The 16,965-nt window shown below is 43.2% G+C and overlaps 1 protein-coding gene across 9 annotated transcripts in view; it reads left to right on the plus strand.

Moving 5' to 3' along the window:
- Nucleotides 1-16,965, plus strand: part of MAP4K4 (mitogen-activated protein kinase kinase kinase kinase 4) — a 162,915-nt gene that overhangs the window by 67,742 nt on the left and 78,208 nt on the right. For all 9 annotated transcript variants that reach the window (XM_059466320.1, XM_059466324.1, XM_059466319.1 and 6 more), the window contains exon 3: nucleotides 11,263-11,319. In XM_059466320.1, coding sequence (XP_059322303.1) covers nucleotides 11,263-11,319 — 57 coding nt within the window. The remainder of the gene's footprint in view (nucleotides 1-11,262; nucleotides 11,320-16,965) is intronic.

Genomic DNA, 16,965 nt, shown 5'->3' on the forward strand with positions numbered 1-16,965 from the left:
GACGTCTGCTAAATTAAAGTTCCCCATGAGAGTAAGAGCAGTGATAACAAGACGACTTCCAGCTGCTTGTAGAATATTTCATCTGTCTCTTCATCCTGGTTGGGTGGTCTATAACTCCTACCAGGATGTCTGCCTAGGCCTTCCCTCTGATTCTTATCCATAAACACTCCACCCTGTCATCACCATCATTGAACTCTAGGCAGTCAAAACACTCCCTAACACACAGGGCTACCCCACCACCTCTCCTTCCTTGCCTGTCTCTTCTGAACAGTTTATAACCATCCATTGCAGCTCTCCAATTGTATGAGTTATTGTGCCATGTTTCTGTGATGGCAACTCTATAATAGTTTTCCTGCTGTGTGACAACTTCCAGTTACTCGTGTTTGTTGCCCGCGTTGTGTGCATTGATGTAGATGTACTTCAGTTGGTCTGTTGATTCTGCTACCTTTTCATGGGAAAAAGCTCTGATTTTTGTGTGGCCATTCTCAAACACTTCTGTGGTTTCCAAAATACCAGTAACCCATTCCATCTTTGCTGTCATGCGAACCTCCATCTGCTGCCTTCACTAGGACAGCAGACTGAAGGACCTTGGTAGCACACTGTCCCTCAAACATTGGCATGGTTCTCCCAGGCTTATCTCTAGTGACTCTGGTTTTATCCCTTTCCACTTTCAAACCTAGATCAAGGCTCTTTCAATGAGCCCTGTTAACTGCTGCCCAGACATCCTGTTTTCCCTTTGAGAAAGGTGTACCCTGTCCATTGCCAGCAGGCCTGCTGTCATGTAGACTAATAGATGACCAAAACTCCCAAAATTCTGCTGGGGACACCAGGCTCAGAGCCAGGTATTGATCTGCTGACTCTTCTGTAGAAAGAAACTTAACAAAGCCTTTTGCACCAAAATAACTTTTGCTTAATCTGTGTGTTATTTGTACCCTGAGTTCATAGCAAGGCAGGTAAGGACCAGCTGCAGTGGCAGCAGTACTGCAGCCTTGCTGTGCAAGTTCTCCCAAGGAATTTCTTTCCCTTTTTGTTTGCCACAGCTTGGTCTGTGGAAGCCTGGAGTGTGTTATTTAAGAGTGGTGAACGTGTTTTGACTAGTTTTTGTGAGGCACTTGGTGTGTTCTTGAGTACTTGGTAAAAAATCATTATTGGAGAACACAGAGCCTCCATTTCCTTAATGCTGTTCTTTTCAGTGGATTAACCTGTGAGCTGAATGTGTTGCATAATGGCTTTTCTGTCCTCTGGCCCTTTCACATAATAAACGTGTTGGCCACAGACTTTGGGAATGCAACTTACATACTACCCAGGTAGCAACAGAGAGGAAATGGCATTTATTTTGGTCATTCTTTTGCTAAATAAATAAATAAATAGAGAAATAAATAAATGGCTCTGTAATTGCTGAGACTGGGGAGGTGTTGTTACTGACTCTGGTATAGAAAGGGTTGTTAGTACAGGCTTGAATTTCTGAGTCAAACTCCTGCTGACAAAGCAGAAATAGTTTGAGGTCTGAAAATACTGCCTATTTGAAAATAGTTGTGTGGACACAAAGCTGTTTACAGATCACTCACTGGCCACCAGCCAGTTTCTCAAGGACAAGGTGGTTTGGATTTTTTTTCCCTTTAGGATCACAGATGTACTTGGCAGGTTATCAGAAGATAAAAATGCTGGAAATAGTCTCCTGGTGCGAATCCTTATTTAATTAAAACATAAAACTTTAGGCCAAATGTTGCTTGTAAGCATCTTGGTAAAATATTTCTGAATTCGTTCTTATATATGGGATTACAGTATAAGGCATGGTCCCCATTCTTTTCAAGAATGCTTCTTACTTTAGTCCTCCTGCAGCATACCTTGTGCTCTACAAGGTGTATTTTAGTTTCAGCAGTTTCTACCTGGCAAATTCTGGCTTCCTAATCCATAGTGGCAAGGAGATGTAATGAAAACTGGCACTGATGGTGTTTGTAATGGCTAAGGGAAAGAGAATTGGATAATAGAATATTCTTCCTGAGTTGGAAGGGACCCAAACTCTTGATGGAGTGTCTCCCCTCCGTAGGAAAAGTGAAAAGGTTCAAACCATGCAATTCCAGCCCTTTTTGTTGAGTGGGACAGCACTGGAGAAGTATTAACAGTTGAATTTACTATACATACATACATACATACATACATACATATGTATGTATGTATAAAAATACATTTAAGAGTTCATTAACTTTCCTTCTTTAATGCTAATGTTCTGGATTTTTTTTTAAGGCTGCCAATATGAAATCTCTCATTTCAACCATGTTGAGATAACATTCATTACACAGCCTGATTTCCTTGCTCTGCTCAGCTGTATTGTTCTTCTGGGATGGTCTACATGGAAATAGTTCCCCATCCCCTTGCCTCTCATTAATATGAAGCTAGCAGCTCCTCTCCATGTAGTGTGTTTGTTAGCATCTTGGATGCAGCTAGACAAAAGGGGACACCTGTACAGGGCATTGCATGTTGGGCTCCTCTGTGCAGCAGCAACCCCAAAAACATAGTAAAAAGTGAAATAAAAATCAGCAAAGGCAATAGTTCCCCCTTTTCCCTTCCCACTATCTTTTGCATTTACAGTGAGGATTGTGCCTTCCAAAACAATTGCCCATCCATTTAGCACTCTTGAAATAAAAAAAAAAAAAGTTGATTTCCATTTATTACCCCTCCTTGCTGCTCTCCAGGAGGCTGCTGGGCATTTCAGGATGGTGCCTCAGGCAGCAGGACCCGAAGCAGCATAGCTGGACACTTGATGTCTGTGACTGCTGGATGCTGCCCAGGGAGGGACACTGACCTCTCCCTGCCTGGCAATGGCTGTCATCCATTTCTTGCAGCGGGTCTCTTTTGGCAGTGGATGGAATGCAGCAAGGCTGGTAGGGTGTGTGTGGGCTTATTTCTCCTTGTGTCATGGTGTACGACCTCTGACAATGCCTCACCAGAATGCAGGCTGCTTGCAACAGCGGTGGTGCTTGGAGGGGCAGGGACTAGCAAGGGTTTGATTATTAGTTCTGCTTTCTCCAAGGAAAAGTACATATTTTGTGCCACTTCTGTGTACTCAGTGCCTAAATATTTATAATTGTCGAGGACATCTCACCCTCTCTTTCTGAAGGGGTGTGCCCAGCAAAGAGGTGGTTTCTCTGCAGGTTGGTGAGTGTGCACAAAGTGAAATGGGCGCAGACTTGCCTGGGTATGCAGAGGGCCTTGGTCAAAAGGTGTCACTTGCTCCTTTCAGCTGGAAAGCTCTGCTCATCCAGGGTGATGATTACATGTCAATATGAATTCATTTAAAAAGCAGTCAAACAAAGAGAGGCAGCCCCAGGCTTTCCTCATCCAGGCTTATTTTGATGTCACTCTGCAGAAGGGGTGGAGAAACTCTGCCCTTTATCTACCATCTCTCTCAGCTGCAGAAGCACCTGCATTGTTTTAAAGCCCCTGTCCACCCAAGTGGGGACCTTGGTAGGTCACTTAGGGCCCTGCTTGGTCTGGGGTAGGAACCTGGTGTGGTGCTGGATGCCTCTGAAGTGACACTGGGTGGTTCTGGTGCCATGTGGCAGGCACAGGGCTTGCTCTAGTCACTTGTGGTGGTTCCCTTCAACCTGAGTAACACAGTCCCAGTTGCAGGGACTTGCTGGCCATGCCACCAGACTGGGCCTGATGCTCCTTCAGGCAGTGGCCAAGACTCCATGGAGGGCGTTTTGTGGTGAAAGTGCCTGTCAAGGTGTAAGATGAGAAATCAGCAGCAGTCTGCATTAACAGACCATGTAATTTTGCATCTACAAGTACATGTTTTATAATTTTGATCTAAATTATTTTCTTGATGTTCTCCATCTGGCTCATTTTTAATTATAGTTGCCAGAAAGAAGTTGTTCTACGTAAAAGAGACCATTGCAGGGCATCCAGAGAGACAAATTGGTGTTAGGAGGGGTGTGTTTAGTGACTGGTAAAGCCATTAAGGTAGGGTGAAGAACTGGTTTGAATGGGGGCCAGCTGATTTGCTGATGTTTCCAAAGGAAACCAAATGTGCTCTAAGCCAACTGTGTCCACGTGGGAGGTAGGCCTCTATTCTGATTTAATTATTTTCTTTTGTTTTAGTTAGTTGGGGATTTTTTTTGTGTTTTTCAGTAGTGTGCTAACTAAATAATCTAGGAAGGTTTAAAACCAGAAAAAAAATACAAGGATTAATAAAATCCTCTTTTTGGGCAGCTGATGGTGCAGACTCTATTCTAAGAGAATATGAGTGGTGGTGGTTTCAATAAAGATCACTAAATCTGGACACAGCATGGTGGTGACTGGAAGAATGGGATGATGACTGCAAGGATGGCTCTTGAAGACCGTATCGTCCAGGGTGGGGTCTCAAGCGAGTTAGCTCAATGTCCCTTTAGAAGCAGCATCTGGTGTGGTGCAGGAAGCTGTGGTGGTCACCTGCAGAGCAGCAGGGCTTGATGCAGTGCCCAGCTGATGACTGGGGTGTCTGGCAGAGGGGCAGCGCTCAGCACAGCCTATCTTCCAAAAAGTGTGTGAAGCTTTTGTGGCCTTGTGTGAAAACGCGTGGCGGCCTTGCTGCCAGTGTTGCCAGCAGGCCCCTGTTGGTCAGCCTTTCCTGCTTGATATTTGAGGAATGAAAAACAGGGAAGTCTGAAGCCTTCACTTGGTAAGGGAATGTTCTGTGCCATTTCTGTGTTCTAGCCAGGAAATTAGCAGACTTGAAGGGATCCCACTTGGCTGAATGGACTGCAGTAGACATGACTGGATTAACAAAGGACCATCCATAGTCTTAAACTGCACAGCTGCACTCCTCTTACCCTCCCCTTTCCCCTGCAACATCCCCTCTCTTGCTATCTTTTTTTAATCTGTTGCCAGGTGAAGTGTTTCAGTGGCTGTGAGCTGAAACCTGCATGAACGTCAGGCCTCAGGCAAATCTTTCAAAGCTCCTTGGGGAATCGGTGTTGTTTTCCAGGTGAATTGTCAAGAGAGCTGCCTGCCTTTGCAGTTCTCTTTCTGTCTTCTCCCATCAGACCAAAACATCTCTTGCTGGTGGGTGCGACGAGGGGGGTGGGCTGCAGGGCAGTGTGCTGGGAGCCAGCAGAGCAGCCTTCTGACTGAGCTCTGCAGTTGACCTGTTGTTATCCTGGGAAAGTTAGATTGTGGCTTTCTGCCATGCTTTTCCCACCATCCTTTCTCCCCCCCCCCCCTTTCTTTTCTTCCTATTTAGGCAATGGGCTGTTTAGGAGAAGGAAATGCCTCTGATAATGTATATCCAGCATCTTTCACAGTGGGAAAGCTGCCACAAAACTAGGAATCAAAGTAAAAAATCAGTGAATAGAACTCTCTTTTTTTCTTCCTAGTGGGAAACATCTTTTCACTCTCTACTCAGAAGAACAAAACCGATAATAACTGTGTATCCTTCTGTGCATTATTTCACAGAATGCAGTACTATGCATGAGTAAATTGTCATTATTATTTCTTCAATAGGCAGCCAGTGAGCCTGTGGATATCAAAAGCAGGATAGAGAGCATGTTATTTTCTGTTTTGCTTTCCAGGCATTTGATGTCAAGATTTAGACAGAAGGAAAACACAAGAGCTCTGTCCTGTCTTTGACTTTAACAGTGACAGTCTTTAACAGCTCTGGTTGGTTTGGGTTTAGAAATCATCTAACGGGATGACTTCTTCTTGTGTATTTCTGCAGTGACTTTCCTTGTTTTTGCACTCAGTTTTTTTTTGCTCGATTTTATTCTGGAAGTACTTTTCATGCCAGATAAACATTATCCTTTTTGTTTACAAGTTCGTCTCCTTTGCTGGAGCATATGATTATTAGAATGCTATATCAGTAGAAATAGCATAATTTTGGCTGCAAATGTAGTTAGGTAGACTTTTTGCTTAAGAACACTTCTTTATTTATTATTTAAGTTTTTTGGTTTTGACCAGGGAGATTGTTTTCACTTTGTGCCATTCTGTCTTTTTGCCTGTCAAAAATATGTTCTGTTTCCTCCACAAGCATTACTCCCAATGCTTTTCACAGGGTAGACCTGATCTTTTCAGGGGGTGGAAAAAAAATGCCACGTAGAGTCCAAGTTTTCACAATGCAAAGTTGATCAGTCTACAGCTTTATATGTTGCCAAGTGACACAAAGAGCTGATGGTAAACATGCCTTGGAATAATAAGTTATCATTTATTGCACTGGGGCGTGCAACCCAATAACAGAGTATTGCTTCATGGCCTGTGGCCTCAGGCTGGTAGGAGTTAAGAGTCAACTGAATGAGAAGTGAAATGGAAAGTTATGTTTGCCATCGGGGCATTGTACAGCCCTCAGTGCTAAGAGGTGGTGCTGTGGTATTTTCACTTGATGGCATGTCTAAATCTGCTGCTTCTGTGTGCAGTGTGGCAACTGAAATTGGATTAGTAGTTCGTTTGTTTTTTGTAGATCAATTCCTCTTCTTTCTGCAACTGTCAGCATAGAGTACTGGGAGCTGGGAGAAGTTTACCAAAGACTTAATTGTGTACAGGGCACAGGATAATCCAAACTTGCAAGTAATGAGTCACAAATGGTGCATTCCTTCCTTAATGTGTGATGTTGTCCCACATGCTGCTTCCATGCCATTTAGCTGGGGAGCAGGCTTCCAGGAACAGCCTCCCAGAGGCACATTAATCCACAGGTCTGAAACTGTGTTAGTAGGAGAATATGTTGCTGTGACATAAATATCTTGGGTAACTGGGGAAGGTAGGGTGGGGAAAAGAGGTAAATTAACTGATTTCTTTTGCACTTAATTTGCATAGTTCTTTGACAACATTTAGGCACAAGAGAAAAAGAGCACCATGAAAAACAGCACATAACACCGCTTGCCTATGAACTTCTCTAAACTAAAAATTTTACAGTAATAACGTGTGCAAAGTAAGAAAGAGGCAAGAAGTAGGTGTATTAACTGACTTGGAGGGTGTGGGAAGACTTGAAATTTATTATGTTCTGCAGATCTTGGCAGTCTACCACGGATTCCCCTTGCCCCTCTGCTTTTCAACATGCATAAAGCCCACTGAGATGAGAAATAAACACCATATTGCTATCAGACATGACTAGGAATGTGCTTAAGTAGTGGATTCAGTTTAAGATCCAGTTAAATGCTGCAGTATTGCTGTGTTGATGAGAAGAACTACAGCTCTATGTGTATGAACTTGCAGTCATCTGCATGAGAAGAAAGAGGACAAGATTTGAGGTTGGCAATCTCAATTCCATTGGCTTGATCATCCCAACAGGCCATTTAAAAATGCAGTGGTACAAGTAGCACTCTTAAAAATATTCTTAGGCTGCTTACTTGGGAGGATAAACCAAGTGCTTTAATATTAATAGAGCCGTGAAATGAGGGAGAGAAAAGTGGGGAGAATGTGTAAGAAACAAGAAATAGTTCAGAAATTTTGGTGAATAAAATCTTTATGTGGTCTAAATGAAGGGAATGTGTTGGCAGGCTCATTTCCATGGGGACAAGCTGACAGTGCTGATGTTTTCTTGTGGTTCCCATGCTGAAACCCAGTAAGAGGCAAACTCTCACTCCCAGGATGAGGGAGCCTTTTCTACCTGTTGCTGTGCCACTGCTTGAAGAAACCTCTGCACAGGTTTTGTGTTGGCTCTGGAGACTGTCGCCTTATGCTTAGCAAGATCCTTCTAGGTTGCTGTTGTCTTCATTGCACATTTCATATCCACACAGCATTCTGGCTGTGGGACAGTACCTTGTGATCCTCAGCCTCTGATATTTGGCACCTAGCAGTATTTTAAGAACCTGCTGTTTTCAGTTAGCATGGGTTGCATTTTGCAATATTGCAGAGCTTTTCAGATATCTGAATGGTAATTGCTAACAATTTGCCTGGAGAAACAGCTGCAAGAAGCTCTGCCTTGCCATGGGGATGGGGATGCCTGGATGCCCTGAGGGGCCATGTGTCCACACTGCACTAAAGCAGAGGCCTCATTCTGCATGAAAAATGCTATCCCAGTGGAGAGGTGTTGCTGAGGTGTTGTGTCTGGATGGAGCCTTGATGGTTACTGCATTTGTAAAGTGCCCTGTGAGCAGAATTTAAATAAATTTTAATCCCAGGAGATTGAGTTCAGAGGGTTTCTCCCATCTATGATTTCTGCAGTTCTTTCTTCACATTCAACCACATTGCAATTTTATTATTATTCTCTTTAACACTGACAAGTTTTTCCAAAGCAAAAGCTGGCCGTGAAAATCTGACGATTGGTTTCCAAAATGGGAATGCTTAGCCATTTCATGTTGCAAGCAAAATTATACCAGCATGCTAATAGTTTGACAGGTCTGTTCTTGAGCAGAGCTGTTAAGCAAATAAACAAACAAACAAATACTCTGCTCATGCTTATATGCTGTGCTTGTGGTGTTTGTTTTTTCCCGCCCTCTGAAAATATTTTTAATGAAAAGAATGTGGCTTCAAATGTCTTTTTTACCTCTCTCATATAAATTAATGTCATGCAGGCCATCCCTCCTCCTCCCCATATGTTGCAGATTTTTAGAGTATGAGTGCTCCATACATTATGAAAAGGGTATTTGGAGTAATTTTAAACAATATTCTGAAGTGACCAGGGTTTAAATTTGGTCTGGGATACTGAGCAGACCACACTTCCCACACTCTGCAGTTCCCTTGCTTCCAGTCCCTTAGGAGGGTTATGTAGAAGCTTTTCCCCTCCCAGAAGCAGCAAAGTGAAACATGAGCAGTGGCTGGGTTCTGCTGTAGCTGGCCCCAGATTGCATAGGGACACTCGTGGAGGCACCAGCAGGATCCTGTAAAGCTGCAGGGGAAATGTGGCAGGGCTGGTGCACATTAGTCATCCTGAGTGGGCCAGTCTCACAGGGAGGAACACTGACTTCAGAAAAGCTGTGAAGTTGAGTACTGGGAAATTTTAGGTGTCTCTCTGGAAATAGCAAGCCCACCAGTAGTTAGTAGATTTAAAAAGACAAATAGAGTAAAAATTCCATGAAAATGGCATCCTGTGCTGCTACTTTGCTCTTCTGCATGCCACATTTTCTGCTTGAGTGTATTCTGCCACCATTTTAGCACCTCCACTTTGCTGCACAGTGAATGGGGAACTGTATTTCACTGCTTTTTAAAAAAAGTTTCTCTCTTCAGACCTCCTTAGTGTTGTGAGGGTTTTTTCTTCAGAGATGTCTTTGTTTCTGTTATCTTTAGCATATTCTTTTTGTACCTAAAACTGTATTTCCCATGTCCTTGGGCTTTCAAATTCCTTCCACAAAGCTGTGGAAAATGGGGGCAGAGCTGAGAGCAGGCATTTTTCCACCTCAGTGTAAGCCATTTTCCCCTCCTTCCTTGTGGGATGGTAAGTCTTGAGGAGAAGACCACAGGCTTTTGTCATTAGGCAGACATCGAGGGTGGGAAATTGGAGTTGGAAATCTCCTGGGCTTGCTGAAAGACTTTGGTTCAAGAAGTAGTAAGGTCAAGGTGAGGTCAGTGTTGGCTGCTGCACACGTTACGACCCCTAACTTTATTTCAGAATCAAAACCAGCTTGAGACCAAGCTGTAAAAAGAAATGCCTGTGGTAAAGCCAGTTTACAGAGCAAGCAAAGCCTGAGCACAGTAATGTATTTATAGAAAGCACGTGTATTGGTTAGTAAGGGGGAGAGTGAAGCACAAGAAGAGTTGTGGAAGAAGGCTGAGGCAGTGAATTCTGCAGTATTTCGTCCTTTTGAATGCACCAACAATGCCTGGCCATTACCTCCATGGAGGGCATCATAAGGTGTGAAGGGGTCAGGATTTCTCTAAAGAGACTAGTGGTTTGGGGTGCTTCAGTTCTGGGGTGCCAGTCTCAAAAGACCCTGTAAAGAGGTTAATGTTAGTCCAGGCAAAAAATACACTATTCATGTCCATCATGTAGATTTCTGCCTAGGAAACTCAGAAATTGGTGGGGAGAGAAATAAAGGAACTGTGACTTCAGTTAAATGGTCAATTGTGTTCTTATTGTTGTTTGTGATAAAAGTGACGACATTTAATGGGCATACCTGTTGCTAGAGAGCTTGACTGATGCAGATAAGAACATTTGGAGATGGTGCTTGGGAAAGATGGTTGGGAGCCTGGGCTGTTTGACTGGTTTAGGATAGACTGCTGGGTGTTACACTGCTGAGTGTAACAGTGTAACAGTGGAGAGCTGGAAAATACCAATATTGGGACCATTTCTAAGTGCTTGTTTAGGGAAAAAAGTACACAACAGCTAATTGATGTCTCTACCTCATGTAAACATACACTGGAGAGAAAAAGGCTTTTGTTAGAAGTCAGCTGAGGCGAGTTACAGCCCACCAGGGCTGGAGGGGCCTGCCATGCAGCTTGCCTCCCAGCCCTGTGATCTGCATCCTGCTGGCTCCAGCTCTGTTTTCACTGCAGAACAAACCAGTTTAATTTCCTGGACTGCAATCCCCTGCCCCACCCCACAGTTTGCTTTTTCTGTGTTAACTTTCTGCCATTTTAGTGATTTCAATCAGCTTATCACATGATACAATGAGTGCCAGAAGGAGCTCAGTGCTCCTGGGAGAAATATGTGACAGGAGGCTGGAAGGAGGCAGAGGAAGGAAGGGTAGGAGCTCCCTGCTGCAGGAGCTGGGATCTATTAACTCAGCTCCAGCTGTACTGAGGAACTGTTCCTGTACTGTGGCGCAGCTGAAGGGAGATGACGTCTCGTTCTTGTCTGGCCTTTTTGAGACAGGCAGAGAGCTCTTGCAGGTCTGATGCATCCCTTGCAGAAACCCCATGTTTTTTACTTGGAAAGACCAAACCAGTGAGAAATGTCCTAAGCCCTAATCATGGGCTAACCATGTTTACTAGGTAAAGCATGTTTTCACCGAGGTACTAGGTATTGGTTCATACCTAGTATGAACCTAAATAAAACATGTAACACGTGGAATTTATTCTGGCATCATAATAAGCTATCATTACTGACAGTGAGCTTTGCTAAAGTAAACAGAAGGGAAGCTGTGAATATAACCTGTTTGTACTTGATAATCATTTTAATGCGGAGAAAAAAAATGGGTGCTAAAATTTGAAGAGGAACACTTTATATTTGTTATTGTTGTTTTAGCTATCTAGAGGTTTTGTGGTATTTCCTAGGAAGTATCAGAAGGGAAGTATCATTGCTGGGGAAAACCCAATGACTGTAACTCTTGTCCAAGTGTTTTGCTCTGTGTAAGCTGAAGGGGATGGGTGAGATGCTGGTGCTGACTGTTCTCTCTCTCTCTCCCTTGCCAGGGTCGCCATGTCAAAACGGGTCAGCTGGCGGCCATCAAGGTCATGGATGTTACTGAGGTGAGTACAAGAACCTTCTGCTTCATTAACAACTGTGTAAAATTTAATCATGAGATGGTATAAGGCTTTCATCACATTTCTGTTGAAAGGCATGGTCCTTGCATGTGAATGTTTGCTCTCTGCTTGCAGGACCTGACCTCTCCAGTCCATCTGCCTGAGATTTCTCTGTGCCTGTGTGCTGGGGCGTTTGCCTCCAAAAATTGCATTGTCCAGTCCCAGGGCATATTGGGTGCATGTAGCACTCTCTTTTCAGAAATTTCTTAGAAGAGGGGGAAACGGTTCAGATTGCTTGCTTCCCACTTGTTTTCTCTGAAAAGCAACATCTTGCTTTTACCAAAGAAGAAGCTGAGGTGTCTGCTTGTTGTAGAGGACAGTGTTCTTCCTGGTACATCTGCAGCCTACAAAGGGCATATGTTTATTCAAAGGAATGAGTCCCTTGTAGTTCCAAGAAGCCTAAAAGCAGAAACATCTGCAGGAATGATGAGCAGATTGCTAACAGAATTCAGCAATGTAAAGTAGTTATAGTAACTGACCCATGGGGATTTACTGTGGAGCTTTAGATGGGAAAGAGGGGAAATTAACCCAGTCAAAGAAATAAAAAATATATGCCTGTATTTGAATCCTTGGGCATCTTGCAGTTTATGCTGTTCAAAAAGCAATCAGTTTAAGTTTTCAAAACAGATGAAGAAAGCATGGGCTCTCCCTGTTACTCTGTGGTATGTAGAGTTCCATTCACAAATTAACAGTTTCAAATTTAAAATTGGATGAGATACTCCCATGTGATATCTGCAAAGCTTGACTGATACTGCTCTTCTGGAGAGAGGTTGTGCCTTTTCAAACTGTCATATTCTTCTGAGCTCCTCAGTCTTACCCAGGGGGAAGAATAACATTAATGTATGTATATTGTAGAGAGCAGGGGGTCTTTGGCCAGGATGGTTATAGCAAGCAAAACTTCTGCAAGGAGATTGCTGCAGAATATTTCATAGCTTAGTATGGGTATAGGTGCAGCAAGTAAAAATGGCCTTAGACACAAGGTCCTGGATGAGTGGTGAGGTGTAATGGGTAAACAGGCAGGAGAGAAGGAAAACAAGAGACAGGGTTAGGTCAACTGATAAGGCTTCAGTCTTGTCTCTGAATCTCTAGTGATCGATGCGCAGTGTGACTGTTGCTCTCTAACTTCAGCTGTTGTGTCTGCCAACAGCTAGATTCCTTTTTTGTTGGATGGCTTGATAAAGATCAATTTTCAGCTGAAGATTTTCAAAGGCTGCCTTCATGAGGAGGCAATGCTTTTTTTGCTGCTGTTAACAAGCAGAGAAAACAAAGAGGAATGAAGGTACATTGACCCACAGTGAATGTTCTTTGCACAGCAAATGTTTTCATCTGTGCAGCAGTTTTACACAGGGCAGCTTGCTGGACTGTGCATGACAATGGCTTCTTCCATAATACTGAGATTGGCTCTATTGCACACCCTCTGTTTTTAATAGCATGTATTAATCACAAACAGTTGTAATAGAGAGGTTGCACATAAAAAAGAAAACAGTTGAAAAATGCTGTCTTTAGTATGGCTAAGTTCATATTGGAGGAGTAAGTTTTGAAACTTACTGTAATTTTTGTCTGGTTTTGAAAAGCAAGTTGTATATTGGCACTGTCTTTTACCTCATAAGTACAATGCTTTTTTAGGGGATGAAGGAGGGAGGAGTTTGGAGATTTAGCTAGCCCCATGCAGCTTAAAAGCATTGTCATTCCTACCAGGGGAGCTCATGTGTTTTTGCTTCAAAGAAAAGAGCTCACAGAGACAAAAATGCATAAATTCTTCCAAGTTGTACTAACTCAGCTCCACCTTTTAACGCCAGACGGGTGATACTGTTGCATGTACCATTTTCTCAGTGGCAGATGTGGCTGCAGGATGTTCTTGTCCAGCCCTGCTCACTGATTCCTTGCCTGTTTCCCAACACTTGTGCAGGCACAGCTGCCTTGGGGTCAGGTGGTGACCTGGATCAGTGAACAGGCTCTAGTTCCAGTTTTAAAATACCCTTACTCCTCTCCTTCCCCTGGTTACTTATAGCCTGGATTGGTTCATGATTGAGTTCAGCACATGATGTTGCAAACTCTGGTGTGGTTGCTATGAAGAAGGTGGCATGACACTGGAAAAGATCCGGTCTGGCCATCAGGGAGAAGGGGCAGTGTAGCTCAAATTGATATTTCTGCCAGAGAGCCATATCCTCGAGCTCAAATTGATATTTCTGCCAGAGAGCCATATCCTCGAGCCATAGCTCCAGTTCCTCAAGGGTTTGTTTCATGAACACCTCCTTTGCTGGCAAACAGTGTGGGTCCATCCTGGTCCTAGCTCACCACAACTTATGGGGACAGTGGGAGGAGTGAACATGGGGACAGAGAGGGCAGTGACTTCCACCATTAGCACTCTTCCAAAAGAAATGCTGAGAGAACCACAGCCAAAATTCACCTTCTCTGCCTGCTTTAAGATCTACAGTTAGATGAACTGCTAATGGTAATACCGTATCCAGGCCCATGGAGAAAGAGGCTTGAGTGGAAACTTTCACAAAACTGAAATTGTGGTTTTCTGATGAGTGGTTGCTTGAAGCTGTAGGTGATTTGTGCCTATGTGCATGTTTTATTGGCAGTGTTATGCCTTTCTGCATAAATTCAAGCGGTGCCATGGGGGATATCTGATTATTCTGACCAACCTGAACTGAGAACAGACACAAGACTTCCTTTCTTCTGGGATACCTCTGATCCAGTGCTTGTTTTGCCAAATGCTTAACAAATTAGAAAACCTAATGTATTGGCATGCTCTGTGGGCACACCCCAGATTTTCAGTTTTCAAGGCCATGATTCTGCAATTCACACATTGCTCAGGATCAGTGAAGTTATGTCAGTTCTGGGCTGTAAAGCTTTGATCATCCACACAGGAGGGATGTCAAAGTCAGAGTAAAGGCTTTCTTTAAAATGTTTTGGTTGGCATGAAGAAAATGAGGTATTATAACCTCTGACTCGAGGCATTGGAAGAAATATTACAACTCTGGAGTGCACATGGCACTGTGGAAATGCTCTTCATCCTTCTTATCTTTTCTTGTGGTTTTCTCTTTAGATTTTGATTTTGAAAAGAATGGTGGCAAGGATGAGAGAAGAGGAGGTGGGCTGAAGCCTATCAGCTTGATCTTTGAATAAATTATGACTAGTTAGTTCTGCTGCCTGAAATGTTGGGGGATGTCAATGTGCATAAAACTCCCCTGCCTCTTCTAATTTCCTCCCTTCTAAACAAATAAGGAAAATACTTAGAAGACTGGATCTTTACTGATCTTGAGTTCTACAGCCCTAAAGCAAACGCTAATGGAACTGTAAGACCTAAAGATCTATAGGTATCACTACAGAATGGTGCACAGGTATGCCTTCTTTTCACTTTTGAAGGGGAAAGCTGCAGTGCATGTAGGCTGAAAAAATTTCACTGGAGTGTAGAACAAATAAAACCAAAAACCTCACCAGTTTTCATCAATGGAAAGCTATCCTTATTCCTTGTTGCAATGAGCCCAATGACTGTAAAAGGGGAACAGCGCAAGCTATTGGCATATGTGTGCTTTAAAAATTGTTTTACAAAATCTGCATACGTAGGATGAATCTCACGCTGCATGCTTCTTGTGAGGGAGGCATTATATGTAGTCTGTTGTTAATCTTTCTATTGTAAGGTCTCAGTTCCTTTTATGACATTAGTTTGGAGAAGGTGGTGTGCAGTCCATGTTGATCCCTTCCACTCACTGACCACGCTGTTAGGTTTCCATCATCGTCAGATTACCATGACTCCCAAGATTTAGCAGTCCCTGTCTACTTAGAAGAATCTGTTTTCTTGTGAAGCAAATAGCATTTAAAACCTTAGCAGAGCTTACTTGGCAAATCTGCCTGCATCCAAGCTGTTAACTTGCATTACACCCTAAAGCCTGACTCTGCTCTAACTGCTTTGGAGCCTTTCCTTGTAGCTGCACAGCTGTTTCCAGGGTTGCTCCTGTGTTCCACTTCCAGCAATGCTTTTCTCTTTGAAAAGTTTAGTAACTGATTTTGAGGGAAAAACACAATTGCTTCTCTTCTGTTTGTTATAACCCCTGACGCTGCTGCTTCTCCTTCCTACCTCTTCCCACACACGCTCTTGGCATCCCTTGGGAAAGTTTTCCGCATGCCTTTTTTAATAGCAGCATTTCTCAGCTCTTGTGCCCAGTGTTTCATGACTTGTCCAATCTAGTCTGTGTAAAATTATGCTAAGTAAACAACTGGATACTGTATCCTGCTGATTTATGAAAGAAGCTGGATTGCTTTTAGAGCTTGCCTGTCTTGCTCTTTCTGTGTGTCCTCTGCAGAAAAGTTAGCAACCTCAGACCAAAGCCTCCAGGCCTGCAGAGAAACATGGCACATCTCCCACACTAGACAGGAAAGGTTCCCTGAGTTACTCATTGCCATCTTCCTTGCTCTGCTGACTTCTCATTTCTGTTGCAATAGGAAAGTCACTTGGATTGTTGTGAGTCTGTATCTTACAGCACACATGGCCATAAGATAAACTACATAAACTACAATCATGTGTTTTCCATAGGACAACCATTTTCCATAGGACATCTCAAAGCAGTCTGCAGAAAAACTGCTGTTAGATAAAAACGTGGGTTCCCACATAAACTAGCTGACAAAATGAGGGAAAAAATGACATAATAAGCCAAACCAAAAGTTTGCAATATTATGTTCTTGTTTTCCCCATGAAAACTCAAAGACAATCCATGGATTTCAATCTCTTTGAAGAAGGAATAATAAAAAAAGTTGATGGCTCACTCTGGAAGATTGGGAAATACAGACCCTTGTGGCCCAGTGCAAAAGAACTGGGTCAAGCCAGCCTAGAGAAGCTGAATAGGGGCCATCCCTGTAGTGTAGAGATATGAATGCAGTGCTTTTACCTGGCTTTATCTGGCTTAGTGCAGCCTCCTGATAAAGTACTTATGTACCAGTCTGGGGCCGTACTTACTGTGAAGTTAGCCAAAGCAAACCTGAAGTTACCTGAGTTACCAAAAGTTTGTGGCCTTCCAGTGTTTCATAGGAGTCACTTCTTCTTAATGTGAATTGGGGGAAATTGGTAAGGGTCCTAAAAATCCAGATTGTTCCATGGAGAGTACTGGCACTCTGCTTGCTTGTCCCTGCAATGAAAGATTGCTTGCTACTAGTCTGCACAACATTTTGCAGTCTTTGGTTAAACAGTTACCTGGCAAAATAAAGAAGTGTTCTGTGGAAAAGAAAAAAAAAAAAGGAAAGCTATTTACAATCTTGACAGCCCTGCTGTCCAGTTCTCCTGAAGCTGATTAACCTCTGATCTCTTCTAGGGATTAGGTTAAGGAAAAAAAAAAAAAGTTGCTGGGAATTATATATTACAGTTCAGAGGAAAACAGAGCTGGACAGAGTGGTCCCTTGAGCTGTAACATCTGGTTTTGGGGGAGGTCAAAAAGAGCTACAATAGTCTTGCAGCCAGTAGGGCAGCCTTTGGTGAACTGCAGAGCATTTGTATAATTGACTATTTTTTTCTTTAACTGAGATCCCTCACCTACCTCTGCCCTTACCCAGCAGCTTGGCACAGTTTTTCCCCCTGCTTTTCCATGGATC

Source organism: Ammospiza nelsoni, chromosome 2 (assembly GCF_027579445.1).
Source record: "Ammospiza nelsoni isolate bAmmNel1 chromosome 2, bAmmNel1.pri, whole genome shotgun sequence".
NCBI classification, from domain to species: Eukaryota; Metazoa; Chordata; class Aves; order Passeriformes; family Passerellidae; genus Ammospiza; species Ammospiza nelsoni.